Here is a 25,202-nt window from a genome sequence, read left to right as displayed (position 1 = left end):
CGTATATGAATGATCGGTCGATTTGTCAGACCTTTCACATGGCGTTTCTACATTACCCTTAGATCTATACATCAAAGAACTTGTCAATGTACAATTTCATAAAACTTTTAGTCTGGATTTATTCTTCGAAAACACTTTTATGTTGACAAATCTGTAGGAATCCAAATGTACATTTCAATGTCCTTATTCTGACGTGAAACTTTCCTCTGCCTTTTACTTTCAGAAAAACTGGCCTGCTTAAGACGTTAAGTGCTAGTGCTAAGTAACCTAGACCTGATTGAAGAAGAAAGAAAGTGAAAAGGCCAAAGGTGCTTATGTTCTTTGACCTAATTTCTGATGCCTGAAAGAAATGACAGTATAGAGTAACATTTTCAAACAAAAATACTCATATTAACTGTTAATTAGGGATGGCTATTTAATTTATATCAGGGTAGATCTACCACCGAAAACTTATTTGCACATTTATTTATTATGCCTGATTTAGCCTAGTACCTAGGCCTAGTTGGGGGTCATTCCTACTGCCTTTATCAACTGAAACATTTTCAATAACTAGGCGGTAAGGAATAATGTGATTTTCGTACATTTCTAGTACTTCTGAATACTATGCAAACCAGTCCCTTTAAGACTACCTACCTATTTTTAGATTTACTATTTTGAATTTGATATTCCATTTTTTTTTTTAAATAATTTGTTAGATACTGGATATGATAGGTTCATGTGAGTTGTTTAATGAAGAACATGTTATAGTTTTTAATATGTGTGTCTGATTATCTGATCTAAGTTAACGGTACTACAGTATTTCCTAAAATCTAGATATTTGATAATCTTGCATATTGATCAACATTTTCCAGCAGAAAGATGTCCCTTCCAATAGAATGGAAACTTAAAGATTTGAAGAAACTTAAAGTTATATTAGAAAAGTAAGTGGTAAGCTTACCAGCCTACTTAACTTTTATCAATCTTTCTAGCTTCCTTAATGTTTGCTTTAACCGTTGTCTCAAGATCTCATAGCATGAAACTGAGTAACAACATGATTTGCCTTCCATCAGCATAATTAGAATTAATTAGACCAAACTTTCATTATGCTTTTTTATTAGCATTTATTTTAATACAGCCACTTCAGTTACAGTCTAAATACTGGCCTCTTAAACATTCGTCAAAATAACCTTTAGACCTAGCCTGATAAATACCGCTTCATAAATTTCTAGTGCTGGAGAGGGAAGAAATTTGATGCAGGTTAATGCAGACTCCATCGATGATAGGTCAAAAGTTTGATTTGATGAACGTTCAAGGGCTGTTGTTAGACCCTAACTGAAGTGGCTACATTAGAAGTAAAAACTAATAAAAAAAAGGGACAATAGCTTGGTCTAATTTTAATTAAACTGGCTCTACAATTGATATATTGAACACTATTTAAACAGTGAAAATATTATATTATTGCTTTAAAAGTTGATATCACTTTTCAGAATTGAAACACAATGCCTGTGACATTCACCATTAAATATAATTAAACTGCTTTGCCTTTGACATTTTATGTTCAATAAATCTAAATTGAATTTTATAAATATTTATATTTGGTAAGCTTATATAGTAAGATGGTATTGTGATAACTGATATTGAACTGCGTATGATTGATCCTGTCCACTATCTTTGTCTGAAGTTTTGAACTTCATTACCTTAAAGGGACACTTGTCAATTGGTGCGCAATTTGTTGTGGCAAGGTGTGGCATTTCTTGATTGATTGCATACTGTATATGCATGAGTAATGCATTGCATAGGCAAGGCACGACTAAAAATTTGCACACATTGACAAGGAATGGCACTACTTTAAGCATAGGTTAGGTATTATATGATTATTGTTCATGCTTGGACATTAACCACCGGCACTGTTTTACGCATTACTTGCACATGGGTCACATAAAAGATTAACCCTGCACTCTTCACACACTCCTCATCCAAGCTCTGAAAAACGTTTATCATTAGCATGTCAAAGTGCACTGACAGAAATCATGCAAGTGTCAGAGTGATTTTTGACCTTAAAACATTATTTTGTGAGAAAATTCTGTCAAGTGTTTTAGCACACTGAACAATTGTTTTTTCGGGAGTAAATGTTTCAAGTCTGTCATGTGTGCTGTTTTTACAAAAAACACGTGGTTTAACATTATAATTGAAACTATTGATTTCAAAAAAGTCATGTGACAACTGCATAGGCAATGTTTCTTTTGAACAATGTCCATTGTGTGGGGCTAATGAAAATTTGAACACGTAACAATTTTTGTTATTTTCAACAGAAAAAATTCTGTCGTCTGTGCGGGATTTAGAATGAACATTGAGTTTGAATTCTCAATCTAGGCCTATAAGTATATATTCATCAGTGAACTTATCTGGTGTCATATTCCATTAAATTCTTGAAACTAAGTTATTTATCCATAAAATTACAAATAATTATTCAAAACTACTGAACAATTGAAGCCTTTTTGAACATTAAGTACTTATTTCTTCTGATTATATAAGGATCCTGTTGTATGGTTAAGATACCAGTTAAGTTCACTGATGAATATAGACTCTTAGTGGCCAAGGTTTACAATTTGATGTTCATTTTAAGAGGTTATTATAAATTCCTTTAAGAGATACACAAATCTTTATATTTATATTGATATGTTTTAGGACACCTGTAGATGATATAGAAGCAATTCAGAGACAAATTCCTATTAAAACCAAAGAACAGGTAAATCAAACAACTTCATCTAAAGCCCTGTTTGCCAACCTGCGAGTGTGGGGTGTGATCAACTGGTGTAGGAGAAGAATTTATTTTGAATTGAGAGAGCATCTGACATCATCACATGCTGAAAATGTGGATGAAACAAATTTTTGTCCAGGGGATTGCTCCAGGGTTGTGAAGACTGAAATAGGTTGGGAAATCTCTTTAGATTCAGGATATATCATGAAGTCATCAGCTCAAAACCTTTTGGGAAAATGCTAATATTGGTCTGGAAGTGATAACAGACTGTAGGACTGGAAAACTGATTGTTATAATAGCTGAAAATGAGCTCTGAATTGTCACATGACTGTGTCTTTTTATTATAATTCCTACTACATGTACCATTATTTATGTTCAGGTGTAGCTGTTTGGAATGATTATTATGCAGTTAAAGTCTTAGGTCACCTTGGCTTGACACTTGCAGGGTTTTTGTCCCCCACAAAGCATTGCAATTGGGTGGAAAGTTGTGTCCTTTCACTGCAATTTAATAATTCTAATATGAATTTTTTCTTTACTCTATTTTGTGATTGTTTCAGATAGAGGATCTGATAGCAAAGTTACGTAATGCAGCCCCAAAAAGTAAGTAATAAATATTTTGCTTAGACTGACTAGTTGCAAGACAAAATTAAAAAGGATTGTAAAGAGAATTTCTAACTTTTTGATGCTTTTTTTTTATGACTTATTTTTTCGAGTACATTGAATATAACTAGAGTTATGTCCCTTCCTATTTAGAAACATGTCATGTGTACATAATAGTACAATTTTAATCAATTTCCTTCATAACATTTAGTTTTAACTATTATAAAATAAAATATATGATATATTTTAAGAGGATGTCTGTGGTTCCTGCAATTCCACTAAAACTAAGTGTTTTACATAAGACCTTTGCGGCGGTGATATCAGAAAACACTTGATTTTAGTAGATTTGAATGGTGCAATTTGATGCTATTATTGTTCCTGATACACATGAAAAATTTAGAAAACCTCTTTACAATCTCTTTAAAATGAGAGTATATGTTGATATACTTGGTATATATTGACATTTATATATTTTATTTTATAATAGTTAAAACTGAATGTTATGATGGAAATGTTCAAAATTGTACTATTATGTACACTTGACATGTTTCTAAAAAGGAAGGGACATAACTCTTGTTATGCTATGGTTTGTTTCAACTTTCTGGAAATTCGTTAAACCGCACTATTTTATCAGGAACGGAAATGTGCAGATAAACGAGGCTTTACTTTAATTGAAAATAAAATGTTTTAAAATGATTTTCATGAAATTTGATACATAGAAAATACACTCCTCAAAGATGTGCCTACCGCGTAATTCTACTTATGGACAGGTTGGTGAATCTTGATGCCCAGGAAAAGTATTTATCCCATGATGTAATGACAAAAAATTACCTTATTGCAGATAAAAGAATAGATACAGAGGCACCAATAGAGGTAGGTCATGTTGATTTATATACAGAGGAATGCTTCTACAAGCTAGAAAATATTATAAGCTTAGGCTCAGAAGGTCATGCAAAATTCAAATTGGAAGCCAGATGTTACTATATGATACATGACATTTTCTTGAAATGTGACTGAAATTGCCGAAAATTTGAAATCTGTTTTTATAAATTTCAATATAAATATGAACTATAAGTCTGAAGAGATCAATAATGATTAAATAAGGAGTGGTGTATAGGATTTGATATTCAATTTGATTCATAAATGGAGTTAACAGTACCTGATTCCAATCAGATTAAAAAGTGATTAAGGTATTGTCTGGGGCATTTCTACTCCCAGAAATATAGTTTTTTACCCTCACTCGTTTACGAGAAATTTCAAAAAACACGTTTTTTTTTTTTACTTTTTTTCTCCAAATGTTATGTGTCAGAATGCTCCAAATCAGTTCTCTCCATAGCAAGCTTGCACCTTCGCATTTCCCATAATTTCCAGGAGGCTGGTGTCACTGATATAAAAGATTTCTATGTCTAATATTGTGAAGACTTTTATATGCCCACAAGAAATGTGAAGCGTATATTCTTTATGGATTTTGACGAAACTTGCTGAAATCGTTTATTATCACCCAAGGATGAACCCTATTGAAAATCGATAAAATCGAAAAATATTTGATATGAGTTATTGCCCTTGTTCTTCAAAATGCGTTCGAATTTTAGCTTGTAAACACTCTACAAGTCACAATTCTTTACAAATTTTGACGAAACTTGGTGAAATTGTTTATTATCACCCAAGGATGAACCCTATTGAAAATCAGAAGAATCGAAAAATATTTAGTATGGGTTATTGCGCTTGTTCTTGAAAACGCGTTCAATTTTTAGCTCGTAAACATTCTAGAAGGCACAATTCTTGGCGGATTTTGACGAAACTTGGTATGAGTGTTCTTAATCACCCAAGGATGAACCCTATTGAAAATCAGAAGAATCGAAAAATATTTAGTATGAGTTATTGCCATTGTTCTTGAAAACGCGTTCAATTTTTATCTTGTAAACACTAAAAGGCATGATTCTTGCTGGATTTTGACAAAACTTGGTTTTATTATTCAGTCCCGCGCTGAAGATTGAATATTTGCCTTCTAGAGTTTTCACGAGCTAAAAATTGAACACATTTTCAAGAACAAGGGCAAATAACTCATACTCAATAAAATTCAGTATCGCCCTAAAGAGTTCAAAAGAAGTGTATGACTGAAGGTTGAATATTTCATACTGGTGATTGTTACTGTACTGCTAAATAGTTTCATTCAAAATCAAAACTGCCAGTGGGCGTATATTACCTTGCCTGGCAAGCTATCTTATATTCAACCAAATGTCTTTGAAAGTACAATTAATAATCTGTTGTCAGATTTATTGGTTTTGAGAACAATGTAACAGTTATATTATAACTTGAAGCAACAGAAACATGTAAGATTTCCAAATGAAAAATGTGTCAAAAATAATTTCAGAGTTGGTTAACATTAGCAGCACAGTTGGTATTTAGAGATGATATAGATCATTCAGAAAACTTGTCTAGGGTAATTATTGTTATTTTTATATGCCCTCATGAAATTGGGGGGCATATATTGCCATCCGTCTGTCCACAATTACTGGTAAACACTCTACAAGGCACAATTTTTGATTGATTTTGCGATAAAATTTGGTATGGTTGTTTGTAATCACCCAAGGATGAACCCTATTGAAAATCAGAAAAATCGAAAAATATTTAGTATGGGTTATTGCCCTTGTTCTTGAAAACGCTTGTAAACACTCTAGAAGGCCCAATTCTTAACAGATTTTGATGAAACTTGGTAATATTATTCAATATTACCTCAAAAAGTTCAAAAGATGTGTATGACTGAAGGTTGAATATTTCATACTGGTGATTGTTACTGTACTGCCAAATATTTGTATTCAAAATCAAAACTGCCAGTGGGCGTATATTACCTTGCCTTGCAAGTGTGCGGGTGTTAAATAGTCGTGACCTAGTTGAAAGTCAACCAATAGAATTCCATATCACATGCTCACTTCTAGATGACATTTTGTATACTGAAAGCTGATTGAGGCACATCCTGTCAAGTTGACACTGTCAAAAAAATTGTACGCAGTTATGTCAAAAAATTGGTAATTAAGCGACGGCCTTTAACTGTCTAGCCCTTGACCAATTAGTACTTATGTTGTGTTTTATGGGATTTCCATGAAACTACGTTTGTTTTTAGAAGGATTTTAGTCTCTTTTATTTCCATGGTCAAGTTTTTACTGTGTTATGTAAGGTGTTACCATTTCAAAATTTTGTCTGGGTCAATTTTTGTACTAAAATATGATAAAATCAAGTATACAATGTCAAGTGACATTTTCAAACTAGTGCATGCGAACTGAAAGATAAAAAGAAAAAGTACATGCAAACTGAAAGATAAGAGGTGTCAGTTCGGATATGAACTGATGTCATTTAGATAGCAAAGTTATTGTTGGGTTTTGCTATGTGTGTTTTTTTTTGTGCAAAATATCTTAAAGTTGGAATGCTGAATTGAAAATACAAAAATCATGTATGCATGATGGTGGTTTTCTTTCACAAATTTTCATCTTGGGGAAGGTTGGGATTTGATACATTGATAAAATTAATACAATTCATATCGCGATATTGTGATATTGGGTTTTGGGATAAAAATTAAACATTTATCTTCAAAGTTTCAATATATATTAATTTATAACTTTATAACTGTGATATTTGATAATATAGTTGATAGAAGTGGTTAGAGTCCACTGTCTTATAAAAAGTTTCTAACAATTTCAGTGAAAACAATTGTTATATCATAAAACAACTTATAAAAATCACCACTTTTTATATGCTGACATTGAAATGGGGGTCGTATTGTTCATTCGTCCGTCCACAATTGCTGGTAAACACTCTACAAGGCACAATTCTTGACTGATTTTGCGATAAAACTTAGTATGGTTGTTTGTAATCACCCAAGGATGAACCCTATTGAAAATCAGAAAAATATTTAGTATGAGTTATTGCCCTTGTTCTTGAAGCGGTTGTAAACACTCTTAAAGGCGCAATTCCGATGGATTTTGACGAAGATTGGTATGGTTGTTTGTAATCACCCAAGGATAAATCCTGTTGAAAATCAGAAAAATCAAAAAATATTGTTACTGTACTGCTAAATATTTTTATTCAAAATCAAAGCTGCCAGTGGGCGTATATTATCTTGCCTGGCAAGCTATCTTTTATGGAATAAAACAATCACCAAGAATCGATACACGACGTCCCTATACAAAATGTGGTATTGTGGCATGTCGTATAGTGATAAATGGATTCACCGATATATATCGTGGCAGCACTAGAAAACAGAATTGGTTTATAAGCACAATATAATATATTTTCAGGCTTTATCATTGATCAGTGACCATGAAGAGTTTAATACCAACAATGAAGAATTTAAACCAGATTATAAACTGGTCTATAAATACTTGGCAGCTATTTTACAAGGTTCTGACACTCTACCATCTTTACCTTCTGTGGGTAGGTATTTTACAAGGTTCTGACAGTCCACCATCTTTACCTTCTGTAGGTAGGTATTTTACAAGGTTCTGACAGTCTACCATCTTTACCTTCTGTAGGTAGGTATTTTACAAGGTTCTGACACTCTACCATCATTACCTTCTGTAGGTAGGCATTTTACAAGGTTCTGACACTCTACCATCTTTACCTTCTGTAGGTAGGTATTTTACAAGGTTCTGACAGTCTACCATCATTACCTTCTGTAGGTAGGTATTTTACAAGGTTCTGACAGTCTACCATCATTACCTTCTGTAGGTAGGTATTTTACAAGGTTCTGACAGTCTACCATCATTACCTTCTGTAGGTAGGTATTTTACAAGGTTCTGACAGTCTACCATCTTTACTTTCTGTAGGTAGGTATTTTACAAGGTTCTGACAGTCTACCATCTTTACCTTCTGTAGGTAGGTATTTTACAAGGTTCTGACAGTCTACCATCTTTACCCTCTGTAGGTAGGTCTTAATTTCATTGGCCAGATCTCTTGGCTGAATTGACTGGCATAATAAGAACAGATGATTTATTCAGTGTCATCAAACTTTTACACACCATTGCAATTGACATCAAGATTTCAACATTTAAACCAACTGAGCTACAGTCTGTTGTCTAAAGTTATAGATACATCGAATTGATATAAAAAATACTATTTGATCAAAATTCTATTACAATTTCGCATCTTTTTTTGTATCTGATATTTTTTGTCTTTGTTGTAATCTAACAAGTTTTCTACCAAAGGCCTGTACCAAGAGTATTATTTCAACCAGTCATAGCTTGTCATGTAGAACCTGTTTCTTGATAAAAAATAAGGCAGTGTGGTTGCGATATGACAGCCTCTCTCATAATTGCTTATTTTATCAAGAAATGAATTCCACATGACAAGCTTTGATTAGTTGAAAATAACAACATTTGGACGGTTGGCCGTCGCATAGAAAACTTCTTAGGTTACAATGAAGACTCGCATACATATAACAATATTACCGCTAAAGTCGATGAAGGAAGATCCCAAATTACCAAGGTACAAAATTTTCAGGGAAAAAACTCTCAAAAAATATTTCACCGTGTATATTGCACACCCCTTCTGCACGGAGCCCTTTTAAGGGTAAAAACCTGTGCATTATATTCTGAAATATATGGTACTATATTTCAGCAGAATACAGTCTATGTTTCAATTTTTCTATTGTCTTTTGGTCTCAAGACAACTTTTTTTATTCTGACTAAATATTGTTTATTTCAGAGTGTGCAATAGTATTAGATTTAATGCATAGTTTAGCAGACATTTTAAAAACCAAATCAACCAGTGGACAACAAAGGATAATGCAATGGAAACATCGATTATTAACTTGTAAAACTGATATTAATCAAAAACTTGTTTTAACTGAATTACATAAAAAAGCTTTGAATAATGGTAGGTATTGAAAGTTTCTATTGTCAAAGATCGTCCAAGAGCCCAGAGGGGGAAGTTTTGGTTTGTCTCATTGAATTCCATGAAAATTTCGTAAATATAATAGCTTCAATCTGATGAGAAAATTTTGGAAATTATTAGTTTGAGGGTATAGAGCTACCAGTCGACCCCTGGTTAAAGGCAATAGTAGTTGTAGATATCAAAGTGGAAAGTGTTACATATAGCTATAGACTATATATTGATGATAATTCAAAAGATTCTATGCATATTTGGGACATTCAAAACCTTATGATTTTGATATTATAATTTGGTTTTAGTGGTTTACCACACATGATGCAAAAATCAATGTCTAAACAAGATAGTTCTCTACATTGTCTCATCCCTGACAATATTCAAAAAGTTCACTTTTTTATTCAGATTTTTCAGATCTATTGAATCCAGACAACAAAACTAAACTTGGTCAGAAAAGAAAGAGAGAAGACACTGCCCAATGTTCGTCCAGTACACAAGCTAATCTAGATGAAGAAGATGGTGCTACAGCTTTGGACAGTGTAGAACATGAGTCTGAAGACAACTCTGTTTCTTCTGAACCAGAAGATATTCCTCTGAAGAAACCAAAATTTTTGACTCTCAATCCATTGTGTATTCCTGTTTCATTACTAAAATTGAAGGACCTCAATAATTCAGATAAGAAAAGTTGAAAATCAGTGTATAGTTAATAAGCTGGACTTTCTACTAATAGCCAAAGTGAAAAATGAAAAATCCAAATTATGCTGTATTCGATAACTATCATGCAAATAGTGGTTATGGCTTTCTAAGAAAGTCTGAAGAAATAGTACACAACATAGTCACAACATTGACCCTCTGAACACAAGAGGTATCAAATGCAGCATTAGCTCATACTTTGCATGTATGAAGTGTCTGTTTCGCCAAATTTCCTCAATTTGTGGATAAGAGGAAGAATTGATGTGCTCTAAAGCTGGTATTATGATTTTATCTAGCTTTATCTTTGCCACAAGCTTTTTTTGTTATTCAAACATTAGTTTGAAATTTAAGAGATCTTAGATTCATTTTTATACAAACACATGGAAATGTGTTGGAGGAATAAATGGTTTATTTTGACAGTTTAGAAGTTATTTTAAAGCACATGAAAACTTGGATACATTGCTGTCGCACCTGTCTGTCCACATTTCTTACAGACGCGATAGAGGCTTCATTTTTTATTCGATCTTGATTAAACCTAGTATGATTGTAGATATTGATAAGATCTGTCAAGGTTAATTGGATGAACGGTTTCTTAGTTATTGCCCTTGACCCAATAAAAACGCATCAATTTTGGCTTGTAGACATTATAGAGGTTGTTGCTTTTATCCAATCTTGATGAAACTTGTTATGCATGTACATATTTATGAGATTTAGTTTAGAGGGACTGTACAGAGATTTTCAATTCCAATTTTCAGTCAGATGTCTGTGGTTCCTGCAGAATTCCAAAAAAAACATAAGAGCAGTGTGATTTTGATAGTTTAATGTATTTGACTTATTGCTATTGATTTAAAAAAGAAAGGTTTTTGGAAAAACTGAGTAGAAATAAATGTTAGTAAAATTCTAAATTGGAAGCTTTGAACTACAAATTCATTATGAAGATCTTCAATCAAAGCTCGATTTTAGTCACTTAAAACATATCATTCTTTATAGCTGCCAATGGGCGTTTAACCTGACAAGCTATCTTTGATCTTTGATGGGAAAGTGGTTGGGAAACATAGTTTGGACTCTCACCACAACCCGTATTTTCAAACTACAAGCGTTAAAAGTCTGACAAGCTTTTCTAGATTTCACGTAGTATGAAATCAAAACAAATTGGAACAATATATTTTCAGTTCATATATTGCAAGATATAACACAAGTACATGATATAAACAGAAAATATATTTTCATTTAAAACAATAAATTACAACACCATACTGATGTATAATCTTTATGATATATTGATACAATTACCATTATTATCTTTGTGAACTCTGGACAGTCAATACAAAATATAATGAAAGGTGTGATTATTTATTATAGATATTTGACCAGTTCAAAATTACTGGGTGGGGATAAATTTGATTAAAACTGAACTTCACTAACTTCAATAACAGTATTATTAAATTCTAGATTGATAATTATGAAATTAAGAAAGAAACAACTATGTTTTACAGCTCAGGTTCACAATTTAAGATTCATTCTATTACCTAGCCCTTGGCCAAACTCTTTGCATTGATCTTTCCCAATTTTTCTGTACCCATATAATTTACAATTGGGATGACTAGAATTGTAAGTAAAGATGACTCATTCAAGGTCATCGGACTATCACACACCAATCGAGAATTGAACCCACAACCCGACAAAACCAAGCAAATGACTTTATGTTAAGAACCAACACTCTGACTGTACTATAAAACCTTATTTTAGCCCATGGCAAAAGATGATTTTGTGAAGTCGGGAATGAGCCGAAGTTGTTTATTAGTTATACCGGACATAATATTGATTAAGAATTCCTAATACCTATGGCAATCTGAAATTCCAATAAATAACACTGTCAGTCTGTCACTTGCATTTCACTTCAAGACCAATTTTAATAATAGCCCTTCTTTGTTGAGATATATATATATATGCCTTCATGAGGAATTCCGTGAAAATATGACTAGGGTTACAAAAAAAAAATAATATAAGGTGAGGAAAACCATTTCCTTTTGACCAAATGTAGTCAATTTCTTAAATTATTTGATTAATTGGTGTTTCTAATGAATTTATTTAGTTTTAACTAATCATAAATGTCCATGTATGTACAGTCTGGATAAACAAAAAAAAACTTTTTGACCTTTCTTGATTGGTCACTTGGAATTCTGTTGGTAATTCTCTTCTAATTTAACTAATTATAAATTCATTATAGACATGTGAGACAAACTGGTATTTTTCCAAGTCATTAGAACACCCCTACTTTCTATATATAAGTATTAGCATTGACATTTTCATTAATGATAATAAGGGAACCCATCTTAAAGGTAAAAAAATTAGCTGCCTTAAGCTATTTAACTATGTAAATAGTCTTCAAAAGATACTAGAAATGTTTGAAAATCGCATAATTCCTTGAGAAATACTTCAAATATATGTGTCTTTTCTATATATCACAGACTACGCAGATAATTCTGGACACACATGGATTTGAAAGCTCAAATTTTGACAGTGAGCTGTGAATTATATTCCTGATTGGCTTAGCTTAAAAATTCTGAGACTAAAGTATGATTGGTCGAAAAAATAGCACAACTGTCCCTTTAAAGGGGCATTCTGCTTTAATTTCAATGTGTAAACTGAACTTATTACATGATGTCCTTAATATAGTTTCTATACCTTGACCTGGCGACAGAGAGACCATTTTAAACATCAAATTTGAGAATTGCTGTATCAAAAAATACATAACATGATTTTTGTGTAGTCAGAATATTTTTAACTCTAGATCAGCAACTCTTCATTTTCAGGGTGCTGCTGATTGGTTATTAATAATTAGTGATCCAATCGGAAATCAAATCTCATCTTGTACAGTAAGAATAGAGCCTGGGAAATTCAAAACACTTACCGGTTTCGGGTTGAGACTTGTAGCTGTGTGTGACTTAACAATATTTAAAGTTTAAACTTTCACAAAAGATAAAGGGCATCTTCCCATACATGTTGGCATGTTGCTTCACACCCTAAACCACAAAAACTGATTTAAAAAAGCAGAATGCCCATTTAAGACTACCGATACATAATAACAAGTTCTATTTTTAACTAAGGCAAGGCTGATTCTTTAGGAATGACATCTTTATGTAGGGCAAGCATTCCAATCACTATATTCACACTGTATATCACAAGAATAAGTCAAAATAATGACAAAATATAATTAATAACATATCCCAATACCCAAAATTGGCATCAAAATGATTTCATAAAATAGTTTTGATCACAGTGGTCTGATACTTCTATTATATATCATTATCATGGGGAAAATTGAAATTTTCTTGAGAATAAAGCCTGAGTTAAAATTTAAGTATTGACCAATCGTATCTACGATGACCATTCTTTCTATGCCTGACAATAACCTTGTATGTAGATGGAAGAAAATCTTCTTTAATTGTTAAGAGTTACATCCGTGATACAAAATATAGTTCATCAGATGTTAATTATCTCCCTTGAAGATTCTATCCTCCTCGTAGACAGAAGTCTGGGTGTCAGAGACTAGTCGGATGTCAACAATGGAGACGAAAATTAAGCTGACATAAATTTATATTTGAAAGTAGTCCGATTTATCCGCCATACAAGGTTATTGTCAGGTGTAGCGAGAATGGCTGCCGTAGATAAGATTGAAGTATTGACTACAAAATGCACTTATAAAGAGGTTATATGATTTTTTGCATGTTTTGGCATTCAGTGTATTTTAACCCAGAAGAACTCTTCTCATTCTTTCTTTAGCACTATCTTCACTGTCTTCACTTTCACTTTCACTGACTGGATTCACTGTGGAACAACTAGGTGAACATAAATATTGCAGTAATGGTAGTTTGTATTTACCACAGAAATCAACAAACTTGACTTGTTCTACATGTGATGAGAAATATACCCCTGAAATAAATACATCAGATAAGCTTATTTATAATAAAAATCAAATCATAAGATATTACATAAACAAGTACAAATTGAACTTGATGATAAAAAATAATCTTATCAGTGTCGCAACCCAGTGTCCTCCAGTTCTCAAAAACTCTACATTTGTTGTAAGTGGTGTTTGGAATTTTACACTGACAAATAGATGCGTAAGGTCCAGAAATGAAGACCTATGTCTGAAATGCAGACCATTATCTGATCTTTGAAGTATACTTTCTGTATCACTTTATTTTTTGAGCGGAAGGGGAAAAAAAAGAAATGAATAGTTTTACGTCCTACTTTTCTGCAACATGTGGGCTAATGATGACTGGCAACGCCATGCAGGGTGCAATGGGGGGAATTTTTCCAGCTCAGCTGCATTAGCCTACTCTTTTTCAATTTGCAACTGTCAAGGGGTATTTAACATGCACAGCCTGTAGCACATAGGGCCTCGGTTTATTGTCCCATTGCAATGACTAGACACTCTTTCCATGTCAGCCCCTCTCATCACTGACAGGGGGGAAACCGGGTTGAAAAATCTGAGGGTATTATCTCGACCTATGTCGGGATTGAACCCTGGACCTTCAGGTTAGCTAGGTAGCATATAACTCACTGAGCCACCGCGGCTCCCTGATGTGCAGGATCATGTTATACCTATTATATGTAGGACCAATGCCAAAAGACAAATGGGCTGTGAGTGTGACCAGTATAATGGTTGGATGCCTCAAATATTAGATTTCAATCCTGATTATTCAGGAACACAACAAACACTATATACACTTCTCAACACAAGAATGCATGAGTATAGATTTACATACCTTTGCATTTAGGGTTAACACAGTGCTTTGCTGAATCTAAATATTGCATCAAATTTGATGGTAGCTCTTGTTTGGAATAAGGAAGGTTTTCGACTTTAACACAACGCCCTGAGAGCTCTAACAAGGTTGGTGGGTTGTAGACTAGATCTTGCACAAATTTCACGACTAGAGGATTGTTTCGTAGACTTAGTTCCACTATATTGAGTGAAACTAAAGCTGTTGGTAGAGTTGAAATTTGATTGTTATGTAAACTGAGGGAGCGCAAACTTTGTAGATGTATCAGCGTCGGTGGAAGACTCTGAATTTGGTTGTCACAAAGCACTAATGCTGTCAATTTCTGGAGGTAGCCAATTTCAGCAGGAATTTCAACTAGACAATTTCCACCCAGATATAAAATTTCTAATCTGAAAAGAAAAAGAAAACATTTAACACATGAAAATGACCAACTGAACTAAAATATCTATGCTAAAAGCTATGCCTTTGACAGACTCTGCATTCTTTCCATTGATACCTCACTGGCTTGATCATTCTATGGAAGGTCTTTATAATTAGATCCAAGATAGCAGGTAAATGATATATTCCTGATTTTGCCAGTTTTCATTTAGTGGATATAAGCTTATACTCAATGTGGCATAACTGTATAAGCTTATTTTCTGTTTGGAATAATCTTACAGTTTTATAGTGTAATGTATAATGTTGAAATTATATATTAAAAACTATGAACAAATTTGTGCCCTACTTAAAATTTGCTATGTCATTGACAGTCATCTTGTTGAAATTAGTTCAGGTGTTTTTACTTTAATAGTAAAATTACTCAATTTTGTTCATCATATGGTTAAAGCTCTCGAACAAGAATCCAAAATTTGTTGTCCCCTTGCTGTCTATTCAATAATACACACAGTACTACTAGGACTATTACTATACAAAAATGTTTACCAATTATAAAATATAATGATTTTATTAGTAATTAGTTAGACTGGTTTACATATTCCTTCTATTATCATTATCATATCATGGGTGACCGCTTGAAACCTCATATATATGCCATATTTGGTCATTTTGACTTTTTGGTACCGTTCGAAAGCTCATAAAAACGCGGATCTTATGATCAAAACCTCTTATTCTTAACTTGATTGTAAATAAACAGTCAGATTAAAAACCTCGTAAAATATTATATTATATGAGGTTCCTTTTCTGCAGATGAAAACAAGAAACCTTGTAACTGTACCGTACTATAATGAGAGTTATTGGTTGGACAAGAACTCAAATTGTTATACGAATATTTTCAAAGAATGAAAAACCATGTATAGTCGTAAAATATAATAAAAAAATGTTTTTATCAAAATAAAATACGCATACAAAATTTTTTTTTTTTTTTTCTCGAAAAGTAAGCTTATAAAAAGTTATTCAAAGTTTCAAGCGATCACCCACGATATGATACTTTATATTTTTTCTGCACCTGGTGACATTGTGTCCTCCATTAGTACATTCTCACTTTTGGCAATACTTACTTTGAAAAATCTTTAATATTGCCTCCAATATGTGATATCTTATTTCCACCCATATACAAACATCTCAGACTGGGTAATTCTGTAATTTGTGCTGGCATATCTATAAAATTATTGCCTCCAAGGTGTAACACTTCTAAAGATCGAAGAAGTCCAAAATCTTTAGGAAGACTATCTGTATCAAAACAATTATTTCTAGCTATAAAAGTTTTTAGGTTATGTAATTTCACAAGTTCTGAACTAAGCTGGGTCATGTTGTTAGCACTAATGTCAAGAGTTACTAGATTTTTAAAACTAGAAATTGTATCTGGTAGTGACAGTATTTCATTATGGTCCAATTGTAATGCCCTGAGTTCATTTGATCTCAGTAACAGAAAATCAGGGAACATTTCTAAATCTGAGTACGACAAATCTTCGGCATTTTCACCATTGAATTCACTATCCGATGAAGAAGTGTCACTCTCTGAACATCGTCGTAGGACCTCCATACGAGAAGTTTTCAACAAAGCCTCTGCCATTTTGGTTTGGTAGTTAAATTTTTACAATTTAGCCCTAAAACACTTTACCCCAAGCCCTCAGTTGTAGAACTACCAAACTTCACCCTCAACATTCGCCCAGCCTTCCACAAAGTATTCCACTTCAGTGCTTTTTGACCAACATTTTCATTTATCGGTCAAGGCCGAATAATGTACTATTTGTTGTCTCGATTATCATACATAATTAAAACCCGTTACACAATTTAGAAATACTGGACATTCAAGATTAAGTACACGTTCTGAGAGAGTGACTTTTTTTTATTGAATGAATGACTGTCTCATAAAACACGGTCACGAGTTTGATAGCAAGTCAGTGGACTAAAGTCAAAGCCTTCATCGTATTGAAATAATGTAGGCTGCTAGTCTAATATTATGCATTTTTTAATGGTCAATTTTACTTTAACTAGGTAGGCTTACTAATAAGGGGGTGAAAGCCGACATCTTCAGGTCGACTCTCGAAAGCATTAGCTTTAAAGAGACAGTTGCGCCACTTTTTTTTTTTACCTATCATAGCCTACTTTAGTGTCATACACGGGAATTTTTTTTAGCTAAGCCAATCAGTAATAGTAATCACAGCTCACCGTCGAAATTTGAGCCTTCAAATGATCCATGGTGTCCAGATTTATGGGCGATTGAATGTTAAAATGACGACTCGCCATTTTAAAATACTCTGTGCTATGTATAGACATTATAGAAATAGTGAGTAAATTTCTAGTTTGAAGTATTTTCGAAGAAATTATGCGATTTTCATACATTTGTATACGTACGCCCACAGCAATTTGTGATCGTCGGTCGGTCCGTCCGTCATTGCGTCAACATTTCTTGTGAGCACTACAGTTTTTATCTGATTTTGATAAAACTTGGTGTGATGCTTTAGATTGATAAGATCTCGGTCAACATTCAACATTCACAAGACAGGCCTTATCTTTTCTCTCCTCATGATCGTGCTTACATGGCTCGAACCCCCTACCTTTCCTCAACGTTATAACGACCCGTCTATTGTACAGTACAGTATGAATAGTGAGCTCCCTATGATTCCTAACCAACCCAATATGAATAGTATCTCTACCCTAGGCTACGCTCACTTACAGTCCTCCTGTATATATAAAGAACCCTAATCAACAAACACTGCCTTCTCTCTACTAGAGGTGAGGTAATAGCTGTCTGACTAGATCTGTGATTTTATAGCATTTCGCAATTATGACCTAATTTAAAAGACATGTGCTTTGATAATAATGTATTGCACAAATATGCAGTTTTGATGTGCAAGAATTTTTTTTAAATTTGAAAAACTGAAAAATTTATTTATATGCATAATTATCAAGGAACTTGAACTATATTTATGGTACTGGCATGCTTGTTTTTTTCATTATTCTCAGATTGTCAGTAATAATGGTCCCCAGTCCCCTAACTGCTTATTTTGAAATATTTTCTGTTTTATTAATTGATTAGAAGTAGGTTACTTCTGGTTTTAATTAGCAGATGTTATTTAAGCTAGATTAATATGCCTTTTAAGGTATCTGAAAGTTTTAACTTAAAAAACCTGCCGTTAATTTTTTAAGGCCAAAAATATTTGAAAACTTTACGTAAAGTTCATTATTCTTTGTGGATTCATTTCTTTGGTGTGATATTGAATATTTAATAGGTTGTAAAAAAATGTAAGGTGTTTAGTTTAGTTTTAGATCAAAGAATATATATGAATATACAATACAAAATCTTCTCACTGTTAAAAATTTACAATACATAAATGCGCACAGTTCATATCAATAGTTTTTCTTTAATAATAATATCCCTTTTATAAGTCTATACATTTTTGTGGTGATATATAATATATAAATATGCTTGTTTTAATATTATTTCTATTAGAGCTTTAACAGTGTTCTTTCTTGTCTGTACTGTGTCAGTAATAAATATATTTCAACTTTCAATAATCTGATAAGATGTGCTTTTAATGCAGTTTAAAAATGGGTTTCCTTGTTTTTTAGAGTCAAATTAAGCAAACTATTAGATTAATTAGTGTTTCTAATGAATACAATGTATTCTTAATCATATCATTATGTCCTTATTGCATATAAAAGGAGATTTTAAATAATTATAAATGTCCATGTATATACAGTCTGGATAAACAAAAAAAAAAGACTTTTCGACCTTTCTTGATTGGCCACCGACTTGAATTCTGCTGGAAATTCTCTTCTAATTAAGCTTATTATGAATTAATTATGGGCATGTGAGACAAACTGGTATTTTTCCAAGTCATTAGACACCTCTACTTTCTATTCATAAAAGTATTAGCATTTCCATTTTCATAAATGAAAATAAGGGAACCCATCTTTAATACACTTGTCATCCATGATCTGAAGAGATCCGTCTGTCAATCATGTTAAATGAGAAATTGACCCAATATAAATAATCAAGAACATGAGATGCAAAACAATTTAGTTAGACTGGAATGAAGGTAGAGTTACCACAGGCAAAACATTTCATCAGATTGAAAATTTGTGTTTATATAAAAGTGGTTTTGTTCTTCAGCCTAAATTAGGCATTGGTTTGGTCAAAAGCTTATCATATATTTAGCTTATAATATTGAAATTTGCATCAGATAAGCTTGTAATATAATATGTTACATATTTTATACGTGTGATTAGATTGAGCTATAAATATGCAGTGATGTGCCTTTTACAGGTATACTATATACAATATACACCTATATAGTCGTCCAGTTTACCAGATGATTGAACTAAATTTCCATTTAAGGGATTGTAAAGAGGTTTTCTAAAATTCGGGGACATCAATTTGCACCATTCAAATTTACAATCAGATGTCTATGGTTCCTGCAATTGCTCTTAACAACCCATTTAACTGTTATTACTTACAGAATCAAACCATATATATATCTCATATACACTGTATACTGGTACATACTAAGATATAATAAATAATAATTTAAATTACACAAGTCTGAAACTACAATAATAAAATATTTTAGCTGATATACAGTTTCATTAAATCCTATTGTAAAATGATATATAATGTTTCGGTTATGTGATTGTCAATCACCAATATTAATTTTAAGGCCTGCTAATATTTAAACTTTGATAATAACCAATCAAATTACTGTAAAGTTTGGATATTTTTCTGTTATTGTTAATTTTGTGGCCCAAGACTTATGATATGTTCAAGGGACAGGTGCCAATCGCACCTAGTCTCAGAAACATGAATTATTTAGCTAAGTCAATCAGTAATAGTGTTCTCAAGTCACCACTTTCAAATTCGTGGATGTCTAGAATTTTCTGTGTTTGAAAGTTAAACAGAAGAGTCGTCTTTTTTCGTCTTTTTTGAGATGCTGCCATATATAGAAAAGACATCTATAGAAATGGGAAAAGAAATTCCTAGTTAAGATATTCTTGAAGGAATTATGCGATTTTCGTACATTTCTATTTTATTATTTTAATGACTATTTACATTCAAATCAACACACACCTGTCCCTTTTAATACTTGTTTATTTATATGTTTGCTCCAAATTGTCTTTATGTGCACAAATACCTTGATAAATGTAGATTATATTATTGATTATTATATAATAATTATGATATTATTATTATTGTTATTTATACTGTCATTTGAATTTTTTTATTGATTTATGTGTTGCATAATCTAACAATATATTATTTATTCTTCCGTTTAAACCCAGTAGAGCCGTGTTGGGAGTCGTGTTGGCTCAGTGAGTTATAGATATAACTGAAGGCAGGGTTCAATCCCGAGATAATACCATCGCATTTCCATGTCTGATTCCCCCTGACAGTTGAAAATCAAAAAAGAGCAGGCTGATGCCGCTGTCCTGGCCAATTTCCCTCATTGCATCCTGCATTTTGTTGCCCGTCTTCATTAGCCCACATGGTGCTGAAAAGTCTGACGTAAAACTCCATTCATTTCATTTCAATAAAGCCATGTCAACTGGCATATAAACCTTCAGGAACGTCAAATAATTAGACTGACATTCTAATTGTTGTTGAAAGTATCACATTGTATATCAGGCAGACGGAAATTCCTGATCCTTTGTCAAACCTCTTGAGATTGATCATTCCTGGATTTTACCTACCAATTTACAGTTGGGTGGAATTATGAGTGAAGATGACTTATTTAAGGTCATCAGACTTTCACATACTGATCAAAATCGGAACCAACAACCTCTTGATCATTCCTGGATTATCCCTACCAATTTACAGTTGGGGTCGACTGAAATTTTGAATGAAATCACTTATTCAAGGTTATCCTCGACACGTGGATTGAGATGTGCGTATACAAAGTTTAGTTTAGGGGTATGACAACTCCAAGAGAGTTTGGAAACAAAGTAATAATATCTGTTGAACTACTGATAACATCACAGCTGTCAATTTATATTCATATAAAATACGTGAGTGAACTTAAAAGGATATCAATATTAATTAATAATACAATATAAAATTAGATATCATACATAAATGTGGGTCAATGTTATTCAATTACTATGCAAATTACAATTATTCATTAAGATAATTTATTTGTTATAATGTAGACCAGGGCTGTTGATTTTGATTTAATTGCCAGACATTTGTGTCTAAAATGTCCAGTGAAAAGTAGCCTAGAGTAGTGTCTTGTCACCCACAATTTATCATTTATTGGGTAAGCAATAATAAACAGCCTTGTTGTATATTAATATATTATAATTAAAATTATTTAAATATATTATGTACAATACAATTAAAAACTAATTCATAGAGCTAATTTTGACAATTATATTTGATTATGACAATGCAAATTGTTGAAACATTGTGTACAAAAAAAAAACAGGAGTACATGTGTTTACCATTATATTGTGTTCTGTTATTTAATGTGATCTCTTCCACTTTATGTCTCAATCGGCTTCAATGATCAAGTTTGTCAACCTGCATCTCTTACAGGGTTCACAGTGCATTTATCTGTTTAGCAGTCCGTTGGTTCTTAACATGATGTTATTTGCTTGGTAGAAAGGATACTTAAAGTTGCTATTCTGTAAAATATAGTTGTTTCTTTTCTTTCTTATTTATCCTGTAAACAAAACTATTCATTATTTAGAAGATTATCCCTTGGTTAAGTTATTCAAATATAGTGTTAAGAGTGAAGAAGTTCCTAAAAACTATGTAAAGCACTGGCCAAGGTCACAAATAAAGAGATAAATGTTCAATACAAGATAAGGTGAAGTTAGCATAGTTAGTATTAAGTTCAAAAAACACCCACAGTAATCTACAATAAACAAAAGTCTATAATATGAAAGTTTTTTTGTTAGTGTAAATAGAAGTTATATTCTATAATGTCCATGATACAAAAATAAGAAAACTCTCTAAGATCCCTTAAATATGGCCATGATAAGTCCTTTAACCCTTTCAACTCTACCAACCAATAAATAAAGCAATATTAACCCTAACAGCCAGTAAATAGCTGTGCCAGTGCCTTCTGTTGGATAGTAACTTGTTACCTATCAACCACCCTAATCTCTAAACTTTAAGTTACTTAGAGTCCAGGGTATATGACATTTTATTTCTTTGATACACAGTGTTCAAAGGGTCAATATCAAAATCTGTTCAAACTTTCCAAACCAACAACAACAGTTTTTCTGTGTTTCTGATCAAAATCACTTTGATCACTGCATTTCAACATCCACCTTGACCTCCTTCACTTCATGACAGCGTTGGTGAGCGATTAGACCTGCCTTCTGAGTAAAGGTTTTATCACAAACTTCACAAGTAAAAGGTTTCTCTCGAGTATGAGTTCTAGTATGAGCAGTTAATGCCCCTCTTTGGGAGAAACTTCGGCCACATTCAATACAAACAAATGGCTTCTCCCCACTGTGTGTTCGCTCATGACTTCTCAAACTTCCAATTTGAGAGAAACGTTTGAAACAAGTTAGACATTCATACGGTTGTTGACCATTATGGGTTCGTAGATGTTGATTTAAACCAGTTTTCTGAATAAAGCTTTTACCACATTCTGTACATTGATACGGTTTATCACCAGTATGTATTCTCAAGTGAGTTTGCAGGGATCCGATATTGCTGAATTGTTTCCCACATTCGCTACAAACATGAGGTTTGTAGCCTGAATGTATTCGCATGTGTAGGCACAAATTACCTTTATTTTTGAAGAGTTTATCACAGAATTTGCAAGCGAAACTAACTTGTTCAGATTCGGTTCCAACTGCAGTCGTGATTTTTCTGGGTTTTCTTTTCCTTCTCTGAGATCGTGCAGTAATTTCAACTTTTTCTTCTTCAATTGTTTGGAGGCTGGTTGCCAAATGGTCATATGCCGCGACGAATCCCAGCTTCAAATCATCATCACTGTCATCTAAAGCATCACTCTTCAAGCCTCTTGTGATTCTTTTGGTTGTCATAGCAGATTTCTTATCGAATGGACACAGCAATCAGCTTTTAACTCCTGAAATATTGCAAGATAAGGTCTAGTACAATCAAACTTTAATCTTAGCAACTTTAACATATATTAGTGCTCTGTCTTGATGTCAATCACAATGACTTCTGAACAAAGTTGACTTGATACCTACCATTTAATTATTTACATAGCTTCAAAGATAAAAGGATATCAATATTAATTAATAATACAATATAAAATTAGATATCATACATAAATGTGGGTCAATGTTATTCAATTACTATGCAAATTACAATTATTCATTAAGATAATTTATTTGTTATAATGTAGACCAGGGCTGTTGATTTTGATTTAATTGCCAGACATTTGTGTCTAAAATGTCCAGTGAAAAGTAGCCTAGTGTAGTGTCTTGTCACCCACAATATATCATTTATTGGGTAAGCAATAATAAACAGCCCTGTTATATATTAATATTATAATTTATTTATCAAGATATACCAATTGATTCTACATAGGAAGACATTTTAGGTTTTTTCTCCTGTATAGTTGTATAAGGTGTCATACTCTGAACTGACATCATGTTTGGCTTCATTGCCACCTCATCCCCCAGTTTATTCTCCCCTTCTGAGTGTTTATGATTTTGTTTCTTCGTGTGATAATTCAGGCCTTGACTTGATGAAAATAATTTACTACACACATCACATTTATAAGGTTTCGTTCCTAAATGAGATCTTAGATGAACTTTTAAATTGTCTTTACGATTGGAAGGTTTATTACAATGATTACAGATGAAAGAACGGATATTATTATGAATGTTGACATGATCCTGAAGTTTTGCTTTTTGGGTGAAAAATTTGTCACATTTTTCACAATGAAAACGTTTGATTTTAGTATGTGTCCAAAAATGTATTTTGAGACAACTCTTATGTGCAGTCGCATAATCACATGACGTACATTTAAAAGGTTTTTCTGCAGTATGTATCTTCATATGCAGTTGTAAATTGCGTCTGAGTTTGAATTTCACATGACACGGTTTGACCTCTGAATGCACAGTTTTTGAATGCATCTGCATTAAATTTTCAGTTTTAAACCTCATAGAACAATCTAGACATTGGACAGGTGTGACTGAATTATGAGTCAATTGATGATCTCTCAAATTACATTTAACTGTAAATGTTTTACTACAAACATCACATTGAAAGAGTTTCTCTCCTGAATGACTTTGCACATATACCTTCATTGAACTCTTTAGAACAAATTTTCCACATTCATTTCATTTCACAGATTTAGGGTCAGGTATGACTTTCAAAGGGGAATAACTGTCTTTTATTAGAGAACTTTCTGAATAATCATTATCTTCAGTTGTAAGATTGGTAACTTTTATGCCTTCATCAGGAAAATTGTTGGATTTCTCTGAGACCTCCAGATCGACTGAATCCAAAGTATGGTCTTCCTGAAAAGCATCCAGAGAGTTTTTACTGGAGTTGGTGTTTGAATCAGTTTCAAATAAATCCTCATACAGCATCAGTTTTTCTAATATCTGATCGAACGACGAAGATTTCTATTCAAATGATGAAATTTGTTTGTTGTTAATAAAATCCTGGATAGATTCATTTATGTCATTTTCAAAACTATAACTTTCTTCCTTAAGTTCGTTCTTTCTTAGTTGATTGTCCATTTTATCTTTAATACATTTCACATCTGATAAATGGTAGCCTTAAATAAAGTTAACATGTGATAGTTAAATTAATTACAGACATAGCTAATGGTAGTGCCTACCAATGTAAAAAAGCTTTACAGATTTTACGAACTGATGATATTCAAATGAATTACTAGGGACGACTGTCAGAAACACTGACTGTAGGTAAGAAGTTTTTTTATTACTGAAAGGGATTGTAAAGAAGATTTCCTAGAGTTTCAAAGTAATGTCAAATTTATTATCTATTTCTAAAATATCGTGGTTGACCTCTTGAAATCTCGTATAACGATATATGACGCGGAATTACTTTTCGAGAAAAACGCAAAAAACTATTTGTACGCGTATTTTGTTAAAATCTTTATTATTTT

At 32.6% G+C, this 25,202-nt stretch overlaps 3 protein-coding genes across 3 annotated transcripts; 1 reads left to right on the top strand and 2 right to left on the bottom strand.

The window, feature by feature from the left end:
• The first annotated feature begins 16 nt into the window (after positions 1 to 16).
• On the top strand, positions 17 to 10,331 carry LOTGIDRAFT_230568 (hypothetical protein). Its single transcript, XM_009049086.1, has 9 exons — positions 17 to 308; positions 852 to 920; positions 2,668 to 2,728; positions 3,298 to 3,340; positions 4,182 to 4,213; positions 5,715 to 5,783; positions 7,636 to 7,769; positions 9,039 to 9,211; positions 9,626 to 10,331. Exons 2-9 carry the CDS (start codon positions 859 to 861, stop codon positions 9,907 to 9,909), a joined length of 858 nt encoding a protein of 285 aa, XP_009047334.1. The 5' UTR covers positions 17 to 308; positions 852 to 858; the 3' UTR covers positions 9,910 to 10,331.
• Positions 10,332 to 13,664: 3,333 nt separating this feature from the next.
• On the bottom strand, positions 13,665 to 16,585 carry LOTGIDRAFT_111299 (hypothetical protein; the record flags this gene model as incomplete). Its single annotated transcript, XM_009049085.1, has 4 exons — positions 13,665 to 13,872; positions 14,555 to 14,593; positions 14,685 to 15,092; positions 16,200 to 16,585. The coding sequence occupies 4 exons, from the start codon at positions 16,583 to 16,585 to the stop codon at positions 13,665 to 13,667; spliced, it is 1,041 nt and encodes a 346-aa protein (XP_009047333.1).
• Positions 16,586 to 22,392: 5,807 nt separating this feature from the next.
• On the bottom strand, positions 22,393 to 24,375 carry LOTGIDRAFT_177907 (hypothetical protein; the record flags this gene model as incomplete). The annotated part of the gene is made up of 3 exons (XM_009049084.1): positions 22,393 to 22,921; positions 23,323 to 23,326; positions 23,808 to 24,375. 3 exons carry the CDS (start codon positions 24,373 to 24,375, stop codon positions 22,393 to 22,395), a joined length of 1,101 nt encoding a protein of 366 aa, XP_009047332.1.
• Between the last annotated feature and the right edge of the window lie 827 nt (positions 24,376 to 25,202).

Source organism: Lottia gigantea (genome assembly GCF_000327385.1).
Source record: "Lottia gigantea unplaced genomic scaffold LOTGIsca_13, whole genome shotgun sequence".
Classification (NCBI taxonomy): domain Eukaryota; kingdom Metazoa; phylum Mollusca; class Gastropoda; family Lottiidae; genus Lottia; species Lottia gigantea.
Note: the sequence above shows the minus strand (reverse complement) of the source record. Positions and strands in the feature narration are given on the sequence as shown.

Bases quoted from the DNA above. Each gene is read 5' to 3' on its own strand.
- LOTGIDRAFT_230568 (XM_009049086.1), top strand. From the start codon at position 859: ATGTCCCTTCCAATAGAATGGAAACTTAAAGATTTGAAGAAACTTAAA. The intron at 3,341-4,181 runs GTAAGTAATAAA...ACCTTATTGCAG, and splicing joins ACGTAATGCAGCCCCAAAAA to ATAAAAGAATAGATACAGAG. The intron at 4,214-5,714 runs GTAGGTCATGTT...AAATAATTTCAG, and splicing joins ATACAGAGGCACCAATAGAG to AGTTGGTTAACATTAGCAGC.